The sequence below is a fragment of the Gorilla gorilla genome, chromosome 1 (assembly GCF_029281585.2).
Source record: "Gorilla gorilla gorilla isolate KB3781 chromosome 1, NHGRI_mGorGor1-v2.1_pri, whole genome shotgun sequence".
NCBI lineage: Eukaryota > Metazoa > Chordata > Mammalia > Primates > Hominidae > Gorilla > Gorilla gorilla.
The window spans coordinates 118,487,808-118,514,131 of NC_073224.2; the positions used below are offsets into that span (position 1 = coordinate 118,487,808).

The 26,324-nt window shown below is 48.4% G+C and overlaps 1 protein-coding gene across 3 annotated transcripts in view; it reads right to left on the reverse strand.

Moving 5' to 3' along the window:
- Window positions 1–569: 569 nt before the first annotated feature.
- The window catches only part of SYT6 (synaptotagmin 6), a 63,384-nt gene continuing 37,629 nt past the window's right edge, over window positions 570–26,324 (reverse strand). For all 3 annotated transcript variants that reach the window (XM_031003877.3, XM_055356259.2, XM_055356267.2), the window contains exons 4-7: window positions 13,696–13,816; window positions 9,179–9,350; window positions 7,818–7,968; window positions 570–2,140 (exon numbers count right to left, since the gene is read on the reverse strand). In XM_031003877.3, coding sequence (XP_030859737.1) covers window positions 2,069–2,140; window positions 7,818–7,968; window positions 9,179–9,350; window positions 13,696–13,816 — 516 coding nt within the window. In that variant the 3' untranslated portion in view covers window positions 570–2,068. The remainder of the gene's footprint in view (window positions 2,141–7,817; window positions 7,969–9,178; window positions 9,351–13,695; window positions 13,817–26,324) is intronic.

Here is a 26,324-nt window from a genome sequence, read left to right on the forward strand (position 1 = left end):
TTGTGATTCACATTGATCACACTCCCTTCTCCAAGGGGTTAGAATGGGTTATACTCACCTGCCTAAGGGTTTAACGATGACAGCTGGACATGAATTTTGAGTTCACTTCCAGAAGGACCTTCTCACACTAATTTCTGGACTCCTTATGACCCAGGGAACTCAGTTGTCTCCTTTGTAATTGCAAGGCCTTCAGCATCTGTTCACTGACGGAAACCACTATCTTGATGGGGTCAGTCTAGATTCAGAATCATAATGAAGTCTGTCACCTGCCAGGAATCTTGTCATGACCTTGGGTTTTTTCTCACTCTCAGGAGAACACCCAAATGCAGGACTACCAGACTAGGAAGGCCTGTCAACGACAAGATATCTGGGGAGAAAAGTCAACTTTACACGTGAGTCCCTAGCCTAAGGCTCAGTACAGGGTGGAGTTTAGGTTTATCTACATTTACTTTTCTAAGCAGAAAATTCCTTTTGCCACAATATCCTGTTAACTCATGCCCAACCTGGTCATTTTTAGGGCTAGAAGATACTATGCAGAGTTCTATCAGCAGATAAATCTGACAACTTGGTTTAAAATGAGGGATATTTTATTGGTCGCTGCTCCTCTACCATGTAACATATATAAAGAATAAGACACAGGTGTGTGAACAGATTTTCTGTTCTTGATTTTCCACTGTTAAAAGAAGGGGTTCTTCAGCAGACTTGCCTCTTGCAAGTAGTACACACAGCTCTGGAAACTGGCACTGTGTCGCCACAAGTCGAAGCAGAAACTCACCTCCATGCGCTTACTGGGGTTATACAAACTGAGATTGAGCAAATCAACCTGGTTTTAGGGGTTGGTGGGAAGACCACTATTAACTCAACAGAAATGTGCTATTACAACACAGAATAGTTCAAACAATTTCTTTTTCCTAAACTGAGTTTGGCCTAAGGTAAAGATCTAAAGGAAACAAGAAACCCTCACAACCACTGAAACAAACAACACTGAAGTACTTAGTAATTTATAGAACTAAAGTTTAAGATGAATATTGTCAAAGAGCCAAAGGGGCTGAAATAGGCTTACGCTGACTCGGTTTCAATCAAAAACATACTCTTCATAGAAAGATGGACTCAAACTGCTATTTGGATTTCAAAACTCCCCATTTGGAAAAGAACACTTAATCTAGGTTTTTCTTTAATCTGTTTAGGCATTTTAAACAGCAGCTTGATACTTCATGGAATTATAAAGCTATGTATAATGCAGAAATCATTCCAGAACATATGTTTCTCTCTTACTTTACAATCAAGGTTATTTCTGAGGACAAAGATCCTGTTTTCAAACAAATGTGATCATTAACTGTGGCGCATCAGAAAACATATGGCGTGTTTAGTTTCAGCGGAATCATTCCTAAAGAAAGTGACTAAGTTCCCATGAGGAATCAAGACGTTTTCAATTCATGGGGAAAGCCAGCGAGGAAGGGGAGCGAGGAACCCTGCACATCAGCTGAAGGCTCACAAGCGCCTCAGAGGTCTTGTGATTTCAACACGGGACTGAGGGTCCCAACGTGGTTTATGTCCTGCCAGAGAAGAGCTTCAAAGACTAGTAATTCACCTCACAAAGGCTCTTCCATGGATTCACCCCATTCCTGCAGGGCACTGAAAATGCAGCCGCAGTCCCACCATGCCTCCTCCTTTTCCAGGGTTGTGGAGCTTGCTGGAGACACAGCATTTCAGAAACTCAATCCACCTCTTTCCAAAAAACTGTACCTTGTATTTTCTAGAACCAACTTCTGGGCTTTCCACCCTTTGTCTTTTCCTACTCTTTTTTTTTTCTTTTCTTTTCTTACCAGCAGACCCATAAAAAGTGAAAAACCACAAAAACATCACCTTGGGAGACAGAAAAGACTAAGACAGATCTGACCACATGACAAGTGTCTCAGCCTTGACCTACACAGGAGCAGGTAAGACTCTGGAGTGACGGACGGCTGCCGCTGCTGCCGCCGCTGCGACTGCACAACACTGTTTAGACGGTTGAACAAGTGCAAAGAGAACATTGCTGAGTCCCATTTGTGTTATTTGGCCGCACATCTCATGGTGTCGGAGGTGGTTTCGGAGATGGGCACGAGCTCTCACTGTCGAAGCTAGCAGCTCGGCCCTGCCACTGCAAAGAGGAGAACAATCTGTTTATTAATTGCTAAAGGAATTTACATTTCAACTTGCAAAACTGAACTGGCCCAATGCACTGAATTCACCTTTCCCAGCTTCTCATAAGCTTTCTTGAATTTTGCTGTCAGCCATGCGAAAACATAAGGGAAATAGCTTAGAGCTTCTAGTTTGGAATACCTGATTTTCAAAAAGACCTACTGCAGAGATAATTAAAGCTTTCTTAACTGCAGAGATAATTAAAGCTTTCTTAACTCTCTCTCTCTCTCTCTCTCTCTCTCTCTCTCTGTGTGTGTGTGTGTGTGTGTGTGTGTGAGAATGAGGTGCTCTGACTGGGCCATTTCTGTGTGCTTCAGCCATTTTTCACACTGAAAATCATATTATGTTAGCAGCGAAAGAGGCAGTGTGCGGAATATGTCCTTACTGCCAAGAACCCATGGTCATGCATTATTAGCAATTTGTCTGGGAGCTGACAGTACAGCTAAAAATCTGATACTGCTTTAGCTTTGAGCTGTCTCCTTTGTTTTTCATTCTTCCTTATGGGCATTTGCACCTGACTTGTGGAGAGGTAGAGGTGTGAGCAGACCCTTCTGGGCTTCTGCAACCCCTTTCTCCTCCCCAGTTCTCCTAGCTCACAGACTGCCTCCTATCAGCCCGACTCTAAACCTTCTGTGAAAGGGGTGATGTAATGAGGCGTAATGGAGTGAAGGACAGGGCTGAGGCTGGGTGGACTTGAGCCATTCAATCCTTCTTTAACCAGTCATCGCTGCAGCAGTCATAACCACAGCAATGTTTACTGAGCAAAGATCTGACCCCATGAATATTCTTGACCTGCCTGGGGGCTTTATGTTAATAACTTCAAAGTGAGTTAGTGTCCACTGCTCACCCATCCTTGGAGTGGGCTGAAGAGACCCAGTACTGTCCTGGGTGTCTGCAGGACAGAGCTCCAGAGTTAAGAGGTAGGTAGGTGGTCAAGATGGCCTTCCTGACCTGGAAGTGCAGCCCCTTCTGCTTCTCATGAGTGTTGAGGGTCTCCACTGTGGAGTGAGGGGGCTGAGTAGAAGCTGCTACTATGCATCATGCATACATGGAGGTTTGGGGTCGGGGGAGGATGTGGTTCTCCCTCAATACAGCCATTCCTAGAAGGGCCGAGCCACCTGAGGAATAGATCACTTTCTATCCAGCATCACCTACGGAGTAGATGGGAAACCCACGAAGTTCAGGAAGGACCCAGACCTACTAAACTACCTTAATGCTTTCAATTCTAAGGAAAGCTTCTGTTACCCTTCTCTGGGCTCGGTTCTTCATGGGCTTCTTAGGACTCCCTGTTCAGGCCAGCTGAAGATCTTTACGACTAACCAAAGGCCAGACAATCAGGTACCGATGACCACCATTATGTGACCTAGACCTAAGCAATCTTAGCATGTCAGCACTGGAGGCAGGCTTGGAAGCTGATCCAGTCTAACCTTCTTGTTCTTGCAAATAAGAAAACGAAGACAGAGAAGTCAAGACACAGCTAGCTAGGGGCAGAGCCAGGACCCGAAACCAGGTCTCCTAACACCCAACCAAGTGTTCTTTCCACTCCATCCTGCTGCTATCTCAGCATTTGGCCACACTAGGGGAAGAAGGAGACAAAAGGTAATAAGCAACCTAACATCTTTGGGTCCACACCAGGTACTTACTCCTAACTCCAGGTGGCAGTCTCTCTGCTTGCAGCATCCACGTGAATGAAATCACAACCGAGGGTTTCCCTGGTGAAATATTTTAGATAAATAAATGCCTGGTTGTTGAGGCCACTGTGGCTTCTGACTCAAGTGTTTCTTAACCAGAAGGTGACAACAGATGATTACTAATGCTCTTATTTAACAGACCTTCATTTTAGGAGTTCTACTTTTCTGTTACAACCTTTACTGTTGGTGAAAGGTACATTATAATCACTGGCTTCTTCCCTGAGTAAGCATGCCACTTAAACAACCTGACTGATAGGCCAGGTCAGAGGAGAAAACATAAAAGGGCTACACAGAGTGTCTTTCTTCCTTTATGTAACAGCCCAAAGAGTAGTCGCAGGGAGCATAACTGTTTATCTAGAACAAATGAAGAAGGAACACTGGCTCCCCTGCTAGTCTGAGTTTTCCTGTGAAGATAAACAAAGGGAGGAGATGGGGTTTGTGGACAATGGAAAGGCAAATGATTCCAGGAGGCTTACAGTGGCTCTGAAATGGCAGCATACCTGTCCCCAGCACACAGGGAGATTATTGTTTCAGAATGCCTGTGTTCCAGTAAGGTCTTTTGTTGCTCTGAAATGGGTCACGTTCCAACAGAGATTTAACATCTCTGGCAGATGATCTGAACCCGGCCCCCGTAATAAAATGCCTTGGAGAAGAGCGCTGGTCAACTCTGTGTGTGGTAACAACGATGACACGTGGCTCTGGGCTGAGAGGGAAGGGGGCTGGTGCTGCAGCTGGGAAAGGCCACTTGTGATGGCTCAATGAATTTTTATTTATGAAAGAATCCCAGCAGGGAAAGACACTTTTTCAGTTAATTTGTTCCCCTCAGCCTTATTTTGAGCCCCAAACAAGTGAGCAAGTATAATGCCCTCTGTTCTCATTAATAAAAAAGAAATGATCACAGCACTTGAAAATCCCTTAAGAAAGGTGCAAGATAAATACAGAGCGCTTTGCAGATATGATGCCATTTATCTTCCCAGGAGCTGGAGGAGATTTCTTTATGATTATACAAATGGGAGATACAAATTTCAGGAGCAAAGTTCTTGCTCAATATTCAGAACGGGAACGAAAAGAAGGGAGGATGTGAGCTCTGAGGATGAGCGGGAGGATTGCCTCCAAGCACAATGCATCGCGTGGACACAAGGTGCTTACTTAATGTCAGCCCTGTGGGGGTTTACACGCATTTTAATAAAGATATTTAAACTGTGGGCGCTAAATGTGTCAGTGACAATTTTAAATAAACGTGAACTATGGAAATCCCAGGTTGCTGAGACGAGTGTCATTTTTAGCTTCTTGATATAGAGAATGATCAGCTGAGCAGAAAATGGCAGGATCGTGCGTGGGGGAGGGGGCATTCCTGGGAGCTTGGCCTGCAAGGTCAGGAAAAAAGTAAACCCAAAGGATATCAATTTATTCTCTTTTTGTTTTCCATATACTGTTACTTTCCCATTACTGTCTCATCAAATATTCATTTTCAAGGGCTTGATTCTATTTTATCTTTCTTTTGTAGTCTGAACCAGTGAGTTAGAGTTCTCAAAGAAACAGGGACTTGGAATCAATTATTTGGCTTAATTAGGTTATATTCATCATGAAAGAGAGTGATTCTGGGGCCAAGTCCTGGCCCATCTGTGGTACTCAACACCCCACCCCCAGCTGTAGCCGCTGCTCTGTCACTTTCCATTTTCCACAGGCAGGCCCAGCCTGGTAACAGGGATGGGTTATTGCAGATTGAAGATTAGAAAGGCAGTCACAGCACAAGATGGGGGCTCATGGGCCCAGCCATTGTTTAGTGTCAGAGTTTCCTAGAAAAGAAGATGGGAAGGGCTTATCCCCTCATTTTACCAAGGAACCCAAAGACCAGAGTGGGGCAGTGAGTTTTCTTTTCTTTTTTTTTTTTGAGATGGAGTCTCGCTCTGTCGTCCAGGCTGGAGTGCAGTGGCGCGATCTCAGCTCACTGCAAGCTCCCCCTCCCGGGTTCACGCTATTCTCCTGCCTCAGCCTCCCGAGTAGCTGGCACTACAGGTGCCCGCTACCACACCTGGCTAATTTTTTGTATTTTTAGTAGAGACGGGGTTTCACCGTGTTAGCCAGGATGGTCTCAATCTCCTGACCTCATGATCCATCCACCTCGGCCTCCCAAAGTGCTGGGATTACAGGCATGAGCCACTGTGCCCGGCTGGGCAGTGAGTTTTCTAAGGCCCTACAGCCGACCAGAGGCCTCTTAGCTCTCATTCCATGCCCTTCCCCTAAGCCACCCTAAACAGTTTAGTATACTTGTTCTATTCTTAAATATCTCCAAAGGATGATAAGCGGGGGAGGAGGGGTGGTGGGGTGGATGGGGCTGTCATAACCTCTCCCTGGGTTGAACCAACACAGCCTTCAGTGAGGTGCTGGATGCTGTCTGCAGGTTGTCTAGCGTTCTGCCCAGCAGTGCCTCCTGTATTGTGGGCTCCTCACCCACACTCTGCAGAAAGGTCTTTCTGGAAAAGAGGGGCAGGGGCTCCCCTGGGGGAGCTGAGAGATGAGGGACTGGCCTCACTCATTAAAGCTCCACAGCTATGGGACAATCAAGGCACCCACAAGACAGAAATATGAAGCCTCAGTTGCCAGAAACTTTGCTTCTTTTTATCGCTTGATGCCGCCCCAAAGGTCACAGGGCAGGAGCTCCACAGAGCACCATGCTGCCTGTCTGGGGAGGTGATTCAATTAGCCTGTCCCCCGTCCCCCAACAACTGAGGTCCTTATCACCTATGTTTCCATGGGTCCAATCCCCTTGGCTCTCAGGCTCTCCTGAGACACCTCAGCCTGCCAGAAACAGGTGGAAATGGGCTTGTCCTCCATGAGAGGGCAGGGAGCCGGCAGGTTCTATGAGTTTGCAGACCTCACTTCTCTGCATCATAGAGTGTGGGGAGGGGATGACTCTGTTTTGAAGGTGACTCCAATTTTAAGCTGAGGGGCCATGCAGTGAAAGGGATAAAGCTTTATTTTGTATTAGTAGAATTTCCAATTTATACAGCTCTCTAGACTTGTTAGGTTTGAAGCCTGTTAAGATGACAGAATATTCACCCAGCTTTCTAGGATACAGACCGAGGTATGAGATATTGTGAGTGAGGTTTAAGCCTTGTTTGGTCACCCACACACTTCCAATCCATTTGAGAAAAAGCAGGCCTGGGGACCACCAGGGTGATAGAATACAGGATCCTAAGTCGGTGGGATTCAGTGGAGGGTGGAGAAGTTTGCAGATATTACTCAAAGGGATATTTTCTTTGCAGTTGAGGGAGAAGTGACAGGGTCAAGATTATACAGCAAGTCAGGAGGGGCCAAGATTGCAGCCCAAGTCTTCGGACTCCCAGCCCAGTGCTGTCTCCATTACGTCTCTGTTAGAACCCAACGCAACCCAGCTCCACAGCTTTAGCCAGAAAGCGTGACACCTTGAGGCCATGCTCCCTTCCCCAACAAGGGCAAGAACCAACATTCGTAAGAGGAGGAATCTGCTCTTTGGCATCTCTATCCAAGCAGTGAAAACTGCCAAGTGACTGCCTTGCTTGAGCCTCAGGGAACTTACTGTTCTGACAGGGGTAGGATGTCTTGCCAAGCTCTGATCTCACCCCCTTGGGGCTTTCTCCTAAAGGTCAGACTTGGCCAAGGGCTTTGTGAAAGCATTTCAGACCTGGCACAGTGGTCTGCTGGGAAGTCTTCTTCAAAGTTCTTGCTTTCCATTAAGAACTCAGTGTTGCTTTCAAAATGCCCAACACCAGGGGCTTTGTGTTGGCAGCCTCCACCTTCCTCCTCCATTTCCTTTTGGCCTATTACACACTGGGTAAGAAGCATGTGGCCCTCATGCCCACCTTTCCACAAAAGGCCGAGGGTGTCACTGCAGCTGACTGCCATTCTCCAGCCCACACTGCCATGCAGCAAACATGCCAAGGGCCAGGTGACCTCACCCACCTCTTTGAAGGATTTCTTTACCTCCACCAAGGAGTGCCAGTGTGCGATGGGCTTCCGGGGGTATGCCAGCATCTCGTTCCAGTGGTCCCTGCCCAGGCCTTCAGCAGTGATCCCCACACGACAGACTCCTATGATCTCATTGTGGCCCACTCTGAGGGAGAAACAAAAGTCCCAGCACTGGCTACCAGACATGCCCTCAGAAAAGGAGGTCCAGCGTGGGGGGTGGTAGGACTCTGCCCGATGGGTCTAACTCAGAGCTCTGAGCTCTGAAAACAGATGCTTGGCAGGGCTTCTGGGTGTCAGTGGTGGTGAAGCCTTTGCCTAGTCCCCTTCAGTGGATACTGGACACAGGCAGATGAGTAAAGATTATAAACTTGTTTGGAATCTCAAGAAGTGGTGGGCAGATAGCCTGAGTATGGGAGGTGAGACAGTCTAAGTCTCTTCACTTATTTGACCCCGCCAACACATTACAACCTCACTGAGACATCAGTATTTGCAAATAAATCGACAGTCTCTGAGCACCATTTCTCCAAAACCCCAGTGGCTGGAATGTGATTTATTCACTCGGTAAGAACATCAATTATCTCTTAAGTATGTTCGCCAATACTATGCCTGAGAACTTGGGCTAAAAGTCCTGTATTGAGGCTTTATTGCATGGTTTCTTTCTCCTTTAGCTAAAGTGACAAGTGGAGAGAAGAAGTTATGGGAACCAGAGTAGTTGAAAAATGTTTTTGAGCCAGCCTAGATGGAAGAGCAGGATGTGTGGAAGAGACGAAAAATATCTGAGGAAGGGGAGATCCGATTGGACGGATATGCTGGGTCCAGATTAGGGAAGGCCATCAGAGTTCAAGGGAAAAGCCTGGATCACAGGAGCCATTGATGGTTCTTGAGAAGGGCAGGTTCAGGAAGAAAGCTGTCATTTAGGAAGATGTGTCCTTATATGTTGACCGAATTGGGGCAGGAATTGATGGAGGCAGGGGTCAGCTAGGAGGCTGCACAGCCATCCCAGGGTGACAGTAGTAGCAAGAGCAGAAATAGGATAGAGGGGCATTTCAAAGGCCAGATAATAGGACTTGGTGCCAGATGGAAGAATGGGAATAGCAAGGGGTGAATTCAGGGCAACTGATGGACAGAGCTGCCCCTGACAGAGATAGGCCAGTTGGGAAAAGAACTTTGAACCTTTGCTAAGGGAGAATCTATGCTCTTCCTCAAACTCCTCACCCTTCTTGGGTACAGATAGATTTGAGGCCTGAACCCTAAAGCTGAGCCCTGAATCACAAGGTCTAAGGTCAAGAAGCCCTGTGCTGGTGCTGGAGTGGGAGTGAGGGGTGGAATTACGTCCCTCTAGGACGCCTACCTACCGATCATAATCCATGACTGAGATGAGCAGGCTGACTTGATCCATGTTTTCCGGGGGAATGTCAAAGATGATGGCCTCATTGTAGACAGGATTGAGAGTGTTTTTCTTTATGGTTGTTTTCTTCTTCTTCAGCCTCCGCCCATCACAGAGCAAGGACACTTTCACATAGGGATCTGTGCCAATGGGGACAGAGAAAAGGGAATGGAGTATGTTAAACAGATGTCTGCAAACATCATTTGCAGCAAAGGGACCGAAGCCCTAGACCTACTGCTGCTCATCAGATGGTATCAGTGGGTTGTTAAAATAATTAAACCACCTTGTATTTATGTAGCACACCTGTCTCTGAGGACACTCTGTGCTTAATAAATGCAGAGTCTTTAGCTACCTCAGTATTCTTGGGAGAGCGCCTAATGGACTTTTACTAATGGGGAAGCTGGCCCCATATCAGACATGACACCTGCCGATAGGTATGCAGTTCACAGCCCTAAATCTCAGCTCGTCAATCGCTGGCTGACTCAAAAAGGTGATGAGGCTGAACAATAACACTATTTCTTTTACCTATGTGGAGTACTATTCTTTGAGTGGCTTTTTTGTTTTACCAGAATTATAAACCAAAGGATAAAGGTTTTGGGGCGGGGTAAAAATAGGACTCAACAATGGCCAGGGAGACACAATGTGTCACAGTGAAATGAACAGCAACAATCACAATGCTGTTCATGTCCTCCCCACCTGACAACATAATTTTGGGTCCCATTGTCTCAATAATCCCATTTCCATTTGGCATCTAGAAGGCGTGAAGCGGCCCTGCTCTCTGCTTCCCTGGAAGCCATTTCCTGCCCACTTCTGGGCAGTGGAGAATGAGGGAGCTGTGGCCCGGGGAGACTCAGGGCAGCTGGTTGACATTTCCTTTCTCAGTGGGATCTTGGATTCTCTCCATCCTGCAAAGAGATGCTTTTATTGAACTTCCTTGTGCCTTCCATCCTTTTGTTTTCTTTAGTTTTCTGAATGGGTATTTCATGGTCATCTTTCTACCCTGAAATTTTCTACTCACCCAAGTGAAGTGAAACCTAGTGTATCTCATAGCACAGGTGTCTCGGCCACCATCATAATTGTTATTTATGCTGCACAGCTCAAGAAATGGGAGGGCGGCTCACAGGTAATAATAGCTTTTGAGACGCTGATGTGCTGAGACACCTTGTTGCCCAGAAGCCAGGGCTCCTGTGAATCCGTCAGGAGGTGCCAGCCAAGCAGCTGTGCCCCAGCTCTGTGATTCATAGGCATATGGTTCTATCTCTTGGACATCGAGCACCCACTAGGGCCCTGTACTCCCTGGCATCATTTAGATGGCAGATGAGGCACACATCCCTGGTGGAAATTAGGGAGAACTGTGACACCTGATCAGAAACTCCAAGCCTGAAAGGCATTTTTGTAGACACCTAAATGAGCTGCCGACTAATCCATGTGGCAGCAGTAGCTATGCCTTAACTATGGGGACATGAGGTTGGGTTTATGGAGAGACCATGAGGTGCTTAATCAACCTGCTGTCTCTAATTACACATTTGAAAGGACCCTCTCTTAGGGATTTTCAGTAAAAAGGAAGTAAGGGTTTTGAGAACCGGCATGAGGCTCTGGTTTCCACAGATTCCATTCTCTATGGATATGCCCCAGGACATTATTCAGGTTCAGGTAGACAGATGGGCAGAGCTAGCCCCAATACGTGTCTTTAACACAGCAGCTTGCAAAATCCATAAGGATGTACCTTTCCTTGCAAAGTGGCTCCAGACTTGAGGTTGCTCAGGTGCTGCCTCATTCCCCTGCTCTACCTATTTCCATACACTCCCACATCAGGGCAGATTTCCATATCATGAGGCTTGGAAAAATAGAGGCAGAGCCACTTGTCCCATGGGCCACTGAGCAAATGTCTTAGCAACCTTCCCCAACTCTGTTCATCCCTACAAGGCATATCCATTTTTTTTTAAGAGACAAGGTCTTGCTGTTTTGCCCAGTCTGGTCTTGAACTTCTGGGCTCAAGTGATTCTTCCACCTCACCCTCCCGAGTAGGTGGGATTACAGGCATGAGCCACTGTGCCTGGCTGATATGAAATTTATAAAATTCAGTGGACATATTTCCCTTGCAGGAACCAGCACTTTCACCAGCATCCATGAAGCCAAGCAGACAGATGACCGTTCCCTAGGCTTTTCTGGGGCAAAAGTCTGCGGTTTCTAGTGGAATCCTGGCCCCAGATGATCTTGGAGGTCCTTTCCTCTCTAACAGCCTATGATGCTCTATGCAGCTGAGGGAGGGGACACAAAGACCAGCAGTGTATTTCAGCCTCATTGTCATGGGAGCAATCAAAATCCAGCATTTAGAATGCGCTCACCACCCCTTTGTAGCATACTGGTCCTTATTATTATTTTGTGCTATTTTTAGTGTCATGGTTCTAGCAGATAGGCTTAGAGAATTGATCCAGGGCTAGTTTAGATCACTGAGAATAGGAAGATCCTGGGTTTTAGACATCAATGCCACACAATTCAAGAATAGGCAATTAATAAGCTCCATTCAATCCCTAGCTTAGTCCAACATCGAATAAGTCTGGGCTGAGGGAAACCTCAAATTCATCCTCAGGAACAGGAGATCTAGTTCGAGAGGCTCCTAGCAAGTACACCCCCACTGCTTCACCCTTGGGCCAGGTTCCTCATGCTGTAAATTAAACCATCCATTCATTCGATATCTATTTATTGAATGCTTACTGTGTTTTATCCACTGTTCCAGATACTTGCTTACATCAATGAACAAAATAGACAGAAACCTGTAATGAAAAGAAGACCCCTGGATCTTCAGAATCAAGCCAAGGTTTAATAACAGGTTCCAAACCCAGGTCAAAAAGAGGGGCAATTGTGAAAGGGAGGTTAGAACTTAGCATGAACAACATCTCACACCCCAAACCCTCTGATTCAGAGCAGCTATTGTGATGACCTCAGCAGCTTCACCATAGGCTTTCTCTCCAGCACATCAATTTAATTACACCAGAGAAGATAGTGTGGGGACTTAGGCAGCAAAATCCTATTTCCCTCAGCAGCCTTGAGAGTCTTCAGTGAATTTTATTCCCTGTTATGCACTTATTTTGGTATTAAAATGAAATCTACATTGGCTGTATTTTAGGGGAAGCTGACTTGCTGCTGCCTAAGCTTTTCCTAGGCCAGAAGAGGTCCGTTAATCTCTTCCCCACATCCTGATGTGTGTGGGTAGCTCTGAGGGACTCAGAGCTGCAACAAACACATGTTACTCTAGGGTTTCCTGACCACCTTGTCCTGAAACTTCAGTTTTCAAGGCCTGATACCTCCTCTTCTTCCAGCTGCACCAGGTTACACCTGAGCCCAGGTGTTTTCGGGTGGGCCATCACCTCTTTCCAGCAACTGATTATACCCAAGACTCAAGCTACTCCTCTGTTATTTCCAAACTCAAATACCTTCTTCCACAACTTAGGGGGTTTCCAGCAAATAAATAAAGAATACAAAGCAAATATGAGGAAAAATCTTTAATATATTCCCAGGTAAGTTCAGAAGCACCTCCTGAGTGGTTTTACGTTGGTAATCTGAATCATCGAGAGTCTCTTGAGCAGGAGGACAGGGGATCTAGGGAAACAAACTGAGCTTTTTTCCACATTTGCAATTCTGAGTGCAGCCCAGACCAAGAGGCTTCACCCCATTTCACTCCTCAGAGCAGTCTGAGCTGATGAGGGAAGGAGGCTCCCAAGACTCAAGCTACTCCTCTGTTATTTCCAAACTCAAATACCTCCTTCCACAACTTGCAGAATTGTGGGGAAAGACTCAAACCTCTGACACTACGCCCATCCTGCAGGTCTCTGTGCAGCTGCCCCCAAACAAGCATTTCCTCTGTTGCTAGAATAAGACTATATTTCTATGTTCCTGCTGTACCTAGCAGCTCTCTTGGTGCTGAGGCTGAGGCCAGGAGGCCTGCAGCAAAGCCTCAAATACAAATGCATTTTGCTTTTCAGTGGATTTGTTTCCTTGGCTCAGTGCACAGAATTGCTGCCATAAGCCTGCATAGACCGGCAAATATTTACACACTCAAACCTGACATAACCCTTCCGGAAGTCCTGGGGCCTCACATAAATAAGAAAACTTATCCTTAATTTTTAAATCCTATATATTTACTTCTTGTTATCTCTTCTAAGAGAAAGAATGACAGCAACAGATGATATCTACTGAGTGCTTATATGTGTAAGGCACCATTCTGAACATTTACATGAATTAACTCATTTCTCCTGAAAGCAACCCATGTAAGATATTATTACTCCCACTTTTCAGACTAGAAAACCAAATCATTTACACAGCAAAGAAGTGGCAGAACTGGAATTCGAATCCAGGCAGTTTGTGTCCAGAGCTGGTGCTTCTATTCTAAGAATGCTGACGATTCTTTCTCCTTCTCCCCGAACACCCTTCCAAATCCTAATGTCTGGGCTGCTGGCAGCCCACTTGGGTTAAGAGAGGTACCTGAATAGCCTGTGATGTCCATCGCCTTGAGGTTCCGACACTTGATCACTGTGAGGGTGAGCCTGCCTGCTGTGGGCAGGTAGCAGAGGGAGAACATGATCTCTCCCAAGTCCACGCTTTCCTGCAAAGAAGCACACAAGAGGGCAGATGAGGGGCTTGCAGACCATGGGCCTCATGTCCTGTGCAGCATCTGCTGGGGTGCTCTGGGGTCAGCAGGAGGCTCCTGGAGACACAGTGCTGTGTTTTTAAGACTAAGGGACTGGCCTCCATGCTGCAAGTAACAGGGTATAAAAGGCAATGGAAACAATATTGCCTCTTCAGTACAATTTTCCCCTTCCAATATTCCCTCTCAATGTCAACCACATTCTGACCCTGGTCCTTGCTGTTCTGCTTTTGGCCTGACTTGCTCTCCATGCGTCCCTTGGCTGCAGCCTCAAACCACCAGCCCCTTTGTGGTCTCTTCCTGTTCTCCTCCAGCCCACCCTTCTCAGTCACTGACCCCCTTGACTTCCTGCCCATCCAGGCATGTGGTCATGACAGCGTCCTGGACAAGACACATGCTCTAGACTTCAGCTGTCCCCTCTCCCAGCAGGTCCATGATTCTTTTCTGCTTCTGCCCCTCAGTGCAGTTGTTCTTTGTCAATCACAGCCAACCAAGGAGACAAACACTTTCCATCCCATCTGATGGCAAGTGTTTGATGCCAGGCCTCAGGTCCACTTTCTCTTTTCTCCTTAAATGTGGTCATCCTTTAAAAATAAACCCAGCACCAGAGCACATGCTCTGCTGCCTCTCCTGACCCCAGAATTGTCATGGCCAGGGATTCCTGGGAGTTTCTGAGAGAATAGGACAACCTCAAAGACAGTAAGCACACCCATCTGTGGCATTAAACAGTGCCTTGCCAGGTTGCTTCCTCCATTTGATGAAGGAGGGCGCTGTCATGGTGAAGCCTCCTCCCACAAGTTTGAGGAGGGACTCCAAGATATGGAGACATTTCCTCCCATAGGGCTTCCAGAGTCAGGTTTCAGGAGGAAGAGGTCAGCGTTTAGGGTGATTTCAGATGAGGCGCTCCATCCATCCATCCATTCAGTAATTCAGTCAGTTAACAACTATTTGTTGAGCACCTGTTATGTGCTAAGTGTTGATCTGAGTGCTAAGGATATAGGAGAGAACAAAACAGACAAAAATCCCTGCCTTCGTGGAACTTAAAAGATAAATTTCAACTTAAAATTCCACCTTTTATTTTAGGTTCAGATTCAGAGGGTACATATAGAGGTTTGTAACATGGGTATATTGCATGATGCTGAGGTTTGGGGTACAGATGATCCTGCCACCCAGGTAGTGAGCATAGCACCCAACAGTTAGTTTTTCAAACCTTGCCCCCTCCCTCCCTCCCGACTCTAGTAGTCCCCAGTGTCTATTGTTGCCATCTTTACGAGTGGAGCTTACATTTTATTAGGGCGAAGGACAATAAATGAGGTAAGTATATAAGTTAGATAGTCAAAAGTATCAAGGAGAACAAAAGGCAGAGAAGTGGAATATAAAATGACCAGCAGGAGGCTACAGTTGTTGAATGTTTAGCTAGAGAAGACCTCTCTAAGGAGATAATGACTTCTGGGAAAGAGAAGAGTCGAGGGTGACACCAGGGTTTTTGTCCATTCTCCTTGCAAAGAGCCACCCTCTCCTGGAGACTCCTACAGCCCTGTTCCCCCCTGGAGAATAAGCCAAAGCCCTATCTCCCCCTACCTCCAGAGCCTGCGCTCACCGCACTCTCCTCTAGGCGGCCCTGACACCGCCCACTTTTTCCTAGCCCTAGATTTGTCTTTTTGTCCAGGCCCCCGAAATAAAGTCACCCCCCAAATCAAATTCTAGGAACAGCAGAAGGTGAATACCCCCAGCTTCCCAGGAAGGGCCTGGCTGGGGCCAGGGCTGGGCACACTGTGGAGACAGCCACCCCTCCTGCACACAGAACCCCGTGACCTCCACAGAGCCAGCCATCCCACACCAGCCCCTGTGAAGCACCTCCATGAAGATCACTTCCAGCTGTGAGGCTCTCAGCAACTCTGCGAGGCAGGCTTGTTGGCATTTTCCCCTCCATTTCATGGACGAATAACTTGCTCAGGTTTACAAGCCTTGCCAACTGCTTGGACTTGTGACTCTCGAGAGAGTGGTCCTTGCACTCCGCTTTTGAGCAGTGCCCTTCCAACTCACCTAGGAAGCTGCTCAAGGGAACCCTCACCCTTCTGCACCTTGGCTTACACTCCATCCACTTGTTCATTTGTGTTTCCATTCGTATTTACAGAGTGCCTGCCAGAGGCACCATGCTTTGCGGAGAGTATGCAGTCCCCACCCTAGACATGCAGATGGTCTAGTGGGGCGTAACCAGTTAAAAGAAGGTGCTGGAGTCCCCTTCTCACTCAGGTGCATCTCCTGGCTCCCTAGTCCCCTAGTCAAGAGAGAGACACATAGCAAGTGCCCTGTGCCCTGGCATGGGTCCTGCGGCAGGGGGCAGATCAGCATCACGTCTGGCTAAATATTCCATGTCTCACAGAGGCACTGAGGTATAAAGAGAAGCCCCTTTACTTCCCTTAATAACCCTTCAAGCCCCAAGTTACTGAAACTCTTTAGATTCAGTGAGCACAGTACTAGGAACCAACCCATTGCACGTGGACTGTGTGCCAGGCCTCTGCTAAGTACTTTGCTAGATTATCTCGGTGAGTCTTACCTCAGCCCTGCGAGGTAGGTGCTCTCTCTCTCTCATCATCCCTATTGCACACAGGAGAAAATTAGCGTTTGGTGAAGTTAAATAACTGGCCCAAGGCTGTGCGACTAGTGAGTGCTTTGGTGCCAGATTTTCATATATCTGTGCCACTGCTCAAACACCTTCAGTGGTTCCCCTTGTTTGGCTTCTGGGATCAAGGCTCATCTTCTTAGCTTGCACTTGGGGCTTTCAGCAACTGGGCCCTGTCCTACCTCCTCACCTGCTGCTCTCTCCCTTCTCTGTGCCAACCCTCTGCTCCACATGGCTGGTATATTGTTGGTCCTTTTTGTCAAAATGCCTCCCCTTCTCCTCTTTGCTTGGATACTCCTATACCTACATCACGCCCCCACACCACACCCCCATGGACCCTTGCCCAGGGTCCAGACCACAGTAAGCATCTCTCCCCAACACCCCTGCAGGGCTTTCTGTCCTCGAACAGCTCACAGGAGTCACCAAGTCCCCTTTGCCCTGCAGCTGTGCCCCCCAGCATCTAGTGACGAGAGCCCCTTTTGGGACAGGGTCCTTGCCTTGCACCTGCTTGTGCTTCAGCATGCCCAGCAGGACACAAAAGCAGCTACAGAAATGCTTGCAGAAAGGGGTGCTCACATTTTAGTAAAAGAACTCTGGAAGGAGTGGTTCTTCACGCAGTGTTATGATCAAGTTAGGGCCCTGGGAAGAATTCTGGAAGCTCCTGTGGCCCCTCTGAGAGGGAGCAAACAAAAGGCCGCTGTCACCATTTCCCCACCACCAAGTCCTACAGATGTGGAGTTGCCTGCGCTTTCACAGGCTGTCTCTTTTTGGGGAGTCTGAGTTGATTTGTTATGGACCTGGGAGGCTTGCCTGGGGATATGAGGGGTCCCTTGGGGTAAACAGCATTGCCCCAGGCTCTATGAACTGCTGTCAGGATGGCTCCCTCCAGGGGAGCAGTGACCCGCGGACCTCCCTGGTTTTTGCAGGACCCCTGCTCTTTCTCATAGGACCGTGGCAGCTGGCGACATGCAGGTGCTGGGTCTGCAGTGTGGTGTGGCCCGTGCACCCAAAAGTGAACTGCACCCTCCATCCGTGGGCACAGCCAGGTGAAAGGACTGGCTCAAGATCCCACTACGACCTGGAGGCAGGGAGGAAACCAGGGCCAGAAGACAAAAGCCTGGCTCCAGGCTTCGCACGGGGGAGTGGCTGGCCCTCACTGTGCCTGGTGGCAAGTCAGCAGCTCTTGGTTCACTGTTCCCCTGCACACACAAGCAGCGGAGGACTGGATTATTTAATAAGGGAAAATAAACAGGTTAATTTTGAGTAAATAAGAGATGAGAGCTAAGCAAACAGAGAGGGTCAGCATCTCCTGGCAGTCACTCTCTCTCTCTGGAAAGCCAGGCCCCAGCTCGGCCCTCACCAGGTCCTCTCTCTGCACTACCCTGTCTCAGGAGGTTTCAGTCAGATCCCACATGGCTTACCAGCCTTTTATCCTCGTTAGAGGTGTTTGAGACATTGGACTTCAATAAAACAAGGGGTGACCAGGGGCTTCAGAACAGCTAGCACATTATTGCTTTCATCTTCACCTGCTGTCAGGAAAGGCTGCCTCAGGGCCCCTGACTGGTAATGAGCTCTCTGGTGCAGGAGAGGTCACTGCTGTCCAGAAAGCAGCAGAAACCAGCGTAGCCCTCTAGACTTCCAACCTAGGAGCTGATAGGGTAGATCTGAGCTCAGTAGCAACTGGCTGAAAGTCTTGGCTAGTGCTTGCAGGAGGTGGACCTGCTGGCAGGGGAGGGGAAGCCAGGATGTTGGCTTCTGGAGAAATCTGTCCTTTAGTGCAACTTGTCCACCTGATGTCGCTGCCCATATTAGTAGCATTCTCCTTGGCTGCAGTGCACACGGCATCTGGAGAGTAAGATTCTTAAAGGCTCACCTATCTATAGCACAACACTGTGCTCCCTGGCTTCTCAGAGGCCCATCTGCAACAACTGATTAAAGCACTTCTCTCTCCTTGATGCAGTCACATAGTCCTGGGCGTAGAAAAAGAGATCCTGTTTGTGGGCTGCCCATGAAAGAGCAGTGAACCATGAAGCAGGAGACCTGGACTTTAGACCCTCTGCCCCCCAATTAGCTGTGAGACCTTGAGCAAATCGTTTCCCATCTCTGGTCCTTGGGCTATAAAATGAAGGGGTTGTTCTAGATGAGATGCTCTATCCTCAAGGTCCCTGTCAGCCATGAGAACCCAAGATTCCAACTGGAAAATCTATCAGCCATCACCAACTGAGACGACCCAAGGATGCTTAAGTGGTGTCTATCGCCTGCCTCAGGGAATCTAGCAATTTTGTTTTGAAATCCAAATGCTCCCATTTTTTTAGTTCCCATTGCCCCTCAAATGTTTTGTTCTTCTCCAAGGCCAGTCATGTTTCCTCCTGAATAAGCAGCGAGTGGCGTCAGTGCCTCTGAGTCCATCTTGGGAATGCAGGCTAAGCAAAGCAAGAACAATGCTTCCCCATTTCTTACAGAACACTTCTAGTCTCTTAGTCATTAAGTGGCTTGTCTGAATCTCTCATCATCAGCAGAGAAGCATCCGCTATACTTTCAGGAAAGCCATAGGAGACCTAAAAAGATCTCAGAAGCACTGGGCAGGAAGTGCTGTTAAGTTCCCCAGGGGTTGTGGGAGGGTAGGGGGGGTTGGAAGAGAGATGAGGTAGAAGCCAATTGGACTCCAATGGCTAAAGAAACATTCACTGAGCAACCCTGCATTGTAGGCCTGGGGCTCTGTATTGGGGGTACAGAGATGAGTCAGATGTGGAAGCCAGATACCTGGAGCTGAGCCAGCCCCTGTGATATCTCCTCCCATAGCAACACAGGCCTCCTCTTCGTAGCACACACTACAACTCTAACTTTTAAGTTGATCTGGGGACTACATGATGAATGCCTGTGTTTCTCACCAGATTGTATGCTCTTTGAAGGCACAAATGGGGTCTGGTTTTATTCATCCTTATACCTCTCATGTGTAGCCCAGTGCCTGATGTGTAGTAAGTGCTCAGCAAATACTGGCTAATGAACAAATGGTTGAGAATGTGGATTTGGGGTCAGGCAGATCCAGCTTCCAGCTCTTAAGACTATGAAAGCTTAAGTACTCCTAAGAGAGTAGTATGGCTTACTTAACCTTTCATAATCTTGGCTTCCTAACCTGTACAGTGGGATGAATATAGGACCCACCTCTTAGGGTTGCCACAGAGATTAAATGAGGTAATTTGTGCAAAGTGCTTACTTAGCACAGCGGCTGGCACAGAGTAGGTGCTTAGTAAGTATTGGCAACTATTATAATTATTACTACTGTTATAAAGATCTCACGGTCTTGGAACAGGGGCAGGGAAGAGAAAGGCATGTCAGTAGGTAGTACTGTTTGGTTTGATCGGTGCAGTAATAGAGGTGTGGACAAGATGTGGGCGTGCAGAGCAAGGAAGAAGGAACTCAGCCCCAGATTTCAAGCTAGGCTTCCCAAAGAGGGTGATATTTGATAGGATCTAGAAAGGTGAGTAAAAGTAGATTTCTGGCAGAAAAAAGTAAGCAAGGGCTTTTGCTTTTTTTCTCTGGAGAGGGATCAACAGTGCCTAAAGACACAGAAGGGGCAGGGAGTGTTCGGGGCGCATGAGAGGTTCCCTGTGGCTGAGAGCATGGTGATGACAGGGGCGGAGAGCTCCCAGATGAGGCTAGAAACAGGGCCCCAGGCAAGGGCCAGCCTTGCCTGCCTCGTAGCCCACACTTGAGAGTTTGTCCTTGATTCTGCAGACAATGGGAGACTGGCTCTACCCCTGCCCTTCCTTCTTTACTTCCTACTCAGTCCACTGTGTCACCTTCAACCCAGACACCCACACCAGAGACCATTTTCATGTGTGTCATTCATTTGTCACACACCCACTAAATGTTGGAGGATCTGGAGAGACAGTAATGATAAGACAAAGTCCCAGCCCTCCAGAAACTTGTATTCTAAGGGAGGAAGACAAAAGTACACTAAGCAAGATGGTACCCAAGGGCAGCGAGGGAGCCAGGGACCTGACCAAGGGTAGTGAGTGGGTGTGCGGCCGCTTTACTCATAGTGGTCCTGAAAGATGGGGAGGAGCAGCCAAGAGTGGAAGGAGAGCTCTCAGCAGAGAGGCTAGCAAAGAGTGCTGTGGGTCTGGCTGGGGGAATCGGATGGTGGCTGTGATACCAGAGTAAGCAAAGGGTAAGAGGGAGGTTAAGGGAGGACTTGGGAGTGCTTGGATTTTGCTTCCTGTGAAAAGCAGAGCCCTTTGAGGACTTGCAGCAGTTTGGGACTTCAGCAGCTTGTAAAGAATGGGTGGCAGGGGCCGGGAGAAAGTGAGCATGAGTTCAGATGCTACGGCCTCCACAGCTACTCAGTTCCCAAGCTGCACAGCTTCTCCCTTCTGAGTGTCCCCAAACTCTGAGGCCCTCTCCTCCCATCCTCGCTGCACTACCTCAGCTCTGGCCTGCACCATCTCTGCCAGATCCCTGCAGTTTTCTAACTCCCCCTGTGACCCCCTCCAATCCATCCTCCTTGCTGTAACCAGGTGGTTGGTCTCCTGCTCAGAATTCTTCAGTGGCTTCTCATTTCACACTTGTTTTGTAGTTGGAAAGCCTCTTCTTCAAATGAAGTATCATCCAAAAGCCCAATCATATACAGCAGCTGAAGAGTGGCTCAGAAACAGGGCACCCAGAGTACCTTCAACCCCTCGGGCTCCCTCCTTGGAACTTTTAGGAGTTGGCTCGAAAAATCACTAATCCACAGAATCACATGGCATTCAAGCTTCTTCACCGGGTGGCCCTCGCCTTTCTAGCCAGCCTCACCTTCCACTGTTCTGCCCCAGGTGCCCTACACTCCAGCCATAATAACCATAACATTGAGTGTTTACTATGTGCTGTCCTGCCCTAAGTGCTTATATGTATGATGTCATATAATCTTCACAAAAGCCTTGTGAGATGGCTACTATTATTATTACCACTTTTTACCTGGGGACACTGAAGTACGGAGAGGTTATGCAAGTGGCCCAAGGGCACACAGCTACTAAATGGCACAGCCAGGATGTGGACGGAAGCTTGAGAGCCCCCACTTTCAGCCATGACACCATCCTGCCTCTTGATGACACCTCCTCACTAAATGCTCCAAGATCTTTCCCACCTTCATGACTTCATCTTGTTCTTTGTACCACCTGAAATAACCTCTCCATCCCTCTGACCATCCTGGACAACTCTTATCTTTCCAGGCCAGCTGTCCCATCACCCCCTCTTGGGTCACCTCCTCTGACTCCCTTGGTCTGGCCTGGGGTTGTGCTCCCATTGCCCTTGGGTGGTAAAGGCCAAGGGAGAAATCTTACAACTGCCCCAAGGCAAAGTCAGGACTTCCAAGAGGAACCCAGTAGGATGTGCTAAACTGCCGGGTGAGGGGCTGCAGGAGGAGAGTGGAGACTGACGCTCTGCCTGCCCCACATTCCCACAGCTGGCTCAGCTCTCGCCTGGGAGAGAGGAGCTGTGGGAGTGGGCACTCCTTCCTGGGATGCCGAGAGGGGGCCCCTGCTGTGAACACCGGCCTGGGTGACGTGAGTTGATTCCCTGCTCCGCCTCAGGCCCGGGCTCCTAGGGCTTCAGCAAGAATGCTGGGGGTGTCTGGGGTGGCAGGGTGGGATGTGTCTGTTGTGACGCTCAGGGCTTCCTGCTGGGTGCTGGGGCAGGTTCTGTTTGTTCTGAGTTCCATGCCTGCTTTTACTCTCAAGTGCTTCTCTGCCCCAAGGGCCTTGCAGCATTATGAATAAATGATCAACCAGAATTGAGGCTCCTTATACGAACTCAGTATACTCCAGCTTCACCCTGCAGTGTGGACACAGAGCTAAAGACTGCCCCATGGAGAAGCGGGCACCCCCAAGCCGGTGTGGAGCAGCGGTGCACGGAGGACGTGGGTGAGATCCTTGAGTCTGGGTTTGTCCTAGGGACCCATTGAGACTAAAGCACATCAGCGGGAAGCAAATGTTTCAGCATCTGAGCATCTTCAGAGAAACAGATGGTCTTATTTAGGAAACTTTTTCTCAGCCTCCGCTTCGTGAACCTGCCCTTGAAAAGAGGCTTAGTATTTCACATGCACCATTACTTTTGGGCAAATATCCGTGAGTCAGAACACACTGGGAGGTGCAGATCTCTTCCTAATGACTTTTTAAAAGGAGGGTGGAGAAGAAGAGGGGCTGCGAGGGTGGAAAGGAGCTTGAGAGGAGTGGAGTTTGGAGAAGTTTTAGAAGAGATGGCAGCAATGCCTGGTCAAGCCAGGAAGTCTGTGCCGTAGAGTGCTTGTGCCTGAGAGCCCAGAGCCGAAGACCTCACTTCAGATCTGGTCCTTCCACTGTCATCTTCATTAACCACAGGGGTGGTGGGGGTAGTAAAGGGTACATTAATGAAGTTAATGATGAAAATCCATCTTAATTTCTTGTCACAAGTTGTCTTGCTGAGTGGCTGTCAAACAGCTGCCAGTTTCTCCTGGGGAGAGGGCAGACATCTCCATGGTGAGAGATCTGCTCTCTGCCCCTCGCAGGGCTGTGGGGGCTGGGACTCTCAGCAGGAGGGAAGATACCTTGGTCCTGGTTTCCTGATGAGTCTCCTGGGGCAGCTGAGGAATGTTTCTTGCAAACAAGTGCCCTGAGGGGGATGCCAAATAGGCAGGGCTTTGGTCTCAGCCAAAGGCACATGCCTGCACTGCGTGACAGTGGCTTTAGCGTCATCATCTCTTTGGGGACAGTCACCCTGAAGATTAAGATCTTTCCCCACCTCCTGCTCCCCACACTCCAGAATCTCTGGGTCTTGCCATCATCTCTTTGGGGACAGTCACCCTGAAGATTAAGATCTTTCCCCACCTCCTGCTCCCCACACTCCAGAATCTCTGGGTCTTGCCACGGCAAGGTGCTCCGTAGAGAAGCTCTTTCCAGCCTTTCACAGAGTTGACTGCCCTGCTCTTGACAACTCCACTTCCTTCCGGTTCTTCTCCCACCTCTCTGGCTGCCTCTTTCAGGTCTCCTGTGCCAGCCTCTTCTCCCATCCCTGCCTCTAAACAGTGAAGTTTGTCAAGCTTTTCCTCTCCTCACTCAGCCATAATGTTAATATCCATCTCCTCACTCATGGCTCCTGAGTTTATGGCCCCTCCGCAGACATCTCTTCTAGACTCCAGACTCATATATCCCAAATGACATGGCCATGTGGCTGGAAATCTAAAACTTCTCAGAGGCTCAAAGTTGCCCTTTTCTGTTTACATTCTCCTCTAATTTTCCCCAACCTGGCCCATCCATCCACCCAGTTGCTCAAGCCAGAAATGAGACATCTTTGTGGACATCTGCCTTCCTCTTTTGGATTTAGATCATCATCAAGCCCTGATAATTCTAACTCCAAATTCCATCTCAAGTCCACCCACCTCTCTCCATCTCCAGTGCCACACGGAGGCCAAAGCCTACCCCCCTGCCAGCATACAGCCGCCTCCTATCTGCCTTCCCTGCTTCCCTTGCTCTCCCGCCCCATTCTCCACACAACAGCCAGAGTGCTCTTCCCCAGATGGAAAATGGATTGTACCACTCCTTGTTTAAAACCTCCAATGGCATCCCCTTTCACTAGGAATAAAAACAAAAGCACTTATCAAGATCTACAGGGCCCTCCACAAACGGGGCTGACTCTTCAGCCTCCCCCGTGCCAGGGCTCTCCTCACAGGCTTCCTCAAATGCCCCAGGCTCTTCCTGCCCCATGACTTTGCACTTTCTCTTCCTCTGATTGACCGTTCTTTCCCCAGCTCTTCACATGGCAGAGATCCACTCATCTCAGGCCACTTCCTCCAGCGCCTCCCTCTGCTGCCAACTGTGTTCCCGAAGGACAGATCTGGGTCTGTTTTGCCAGGGCCAGGACAAGGGTGAGGCAAAGCAGGTGCCCAGGTACAAAAGTGAAGGAAGTGCTCACTGTCAGGTTCATGCATGTATCCAAGAGTGAGTGTCCCCTTCCATTCTGCCCCCTGGGTACTTCACTCGCCTCACCCTAATCTCAACCCCATATTTTACTCACCACTGTATTCTCAGTACTGAGCACAGTGCCTGGTGTATAACAGATGCTGACAAGTATTTGTTGAATTAATGAGCAACTCAGCTTTGTGGGGCTCACCTGGTTAAGGTGGCAAAATGAAAGGGGGACAAGAGTAGGCCCTTGCTTAACCTAAGCCTCTGGTCTCCCCAGGAGGGTAGCTGTGGTTATTGAGATGGTGTCAGGGTGGAGCCTCATAGGTGTTCCTCAGGGGGTGGGCTGAATATTCCCTGCATTAGAAGCTTGGGAGGTGGAGACTTGATTCCTGAGCTGCGCCCAAGATCTACTGAGTCATCATCTCTGGAGGGGGGGCCTGGATGTTTGCATTATTGACAGGCTTCCCAGGTGAGTGTTACATAGCCTCAGTTCGTGATATAAGGCGAGAGATTCTGAGGTTGCCCCAGGTCAGACCCTATTAGAATCTCTGTGACATGGAACATGTCCTAATGCAACTGAAGTCATTAAATATCAGGCCAAGCAAAAGTTAAGGCATAAAAGGCCTCTTCTCTTTTTTTAGGCACAAGCAAGGGTTCTGAAGGATTGAAGCCATGTGGGCTGCTGGACTGGTCCTGGCCCTCACCACTTACTTCCCTTTGCCTTTTTCCTGTGCACCACATGGCACACTGGGTAGCTGTATTTTAGAAAGAAGCTGCCTTGTCCAAATTTGCAGGGTTTAAGAAAATTAGGTATTAAGCAAAGACAGTGTTTCAAAGATATCTGACACCACTCTGTAAATATTCCTTATTGCCATAGATCTCCAAGGATGTGTTCCTGACCAATAAGATCAGCATCACTTGGAACTAATCAGAAACACAAATTCTTGGGCCCTACCCTCACCAGAAGGCAGGGCCAATAATCTGTGTTTAACAAGCCCCAGGGAAGTCTCAGGAACTGACAACCATTGCTTTTGTCTAGTTGGAAGAACCAATTGAACACGCATACTCTGGACAGGATTTTGAAGTTTCTTCCACTTCTTTGAATCTATTTATTTTGGTGATTAAAGCCAAAGTCAAGAGAGGAGGAGACTAATAGTTATGGAGCATCTACTAGTTTGTAGGCACTATGTTGGGTACTTAACACTTTTTTTTTTTTTTTTGAGTGTCTCGCTCTGTTGCCCAGGCTGGACTGCAGTGGTGCGATCTCGGCTCACTGCAACCTCGGCTTCCTGGATTCAAGCAATTCTCCTGCCTCAGCCTCCCGAGTAGCTGGGATTACAGGTGCATGCCACCATGCCGGGCTAATTTTTGTATTTTTGGTAGAGACGGGGTTTCATCATATTGGCCAGGCTGGTCTCAAACTCCCGACCTCATGATCTGCCCGCCTCGGCCTCCCAAAGTGCTGGGATTGCAGGCATGAGCCACTGCACCCAGCTCTTAACACATATTACATTCATTTTACTCATAGTCTATGCCTGGGAGGAGCGCATAATTATCTCTACATTGTACTGAAACTCATAGAGGTTAAATAACTTGCCTAGGGTCTCATGTGCTAAGCTTGGCTTTGGACTCAGGTGTGTTGACTCTGAAGGTGTTGCTCTTCTCCTCTATCCCACCCAGCCTCCTCTGGGACTGTCCATGCTCCACCCCACTCCACCCCACCTTCTGTCCCTGGTTATTGAGGGTTAGGGCTGCCGAGGACCGTGTAGGTTTTGAAGGTGAAATTTCTTGGTGTTCTGGAAGCAAGAAGCATGAGAGAGGAAGCTCTGAGACTTAGAATATTTACCTCCCTTCTGCCTGCCCCCACCTGCCTCTCTTGAAAGAAGATGAATGGATGGTGTCACCCTGCATTACAGAC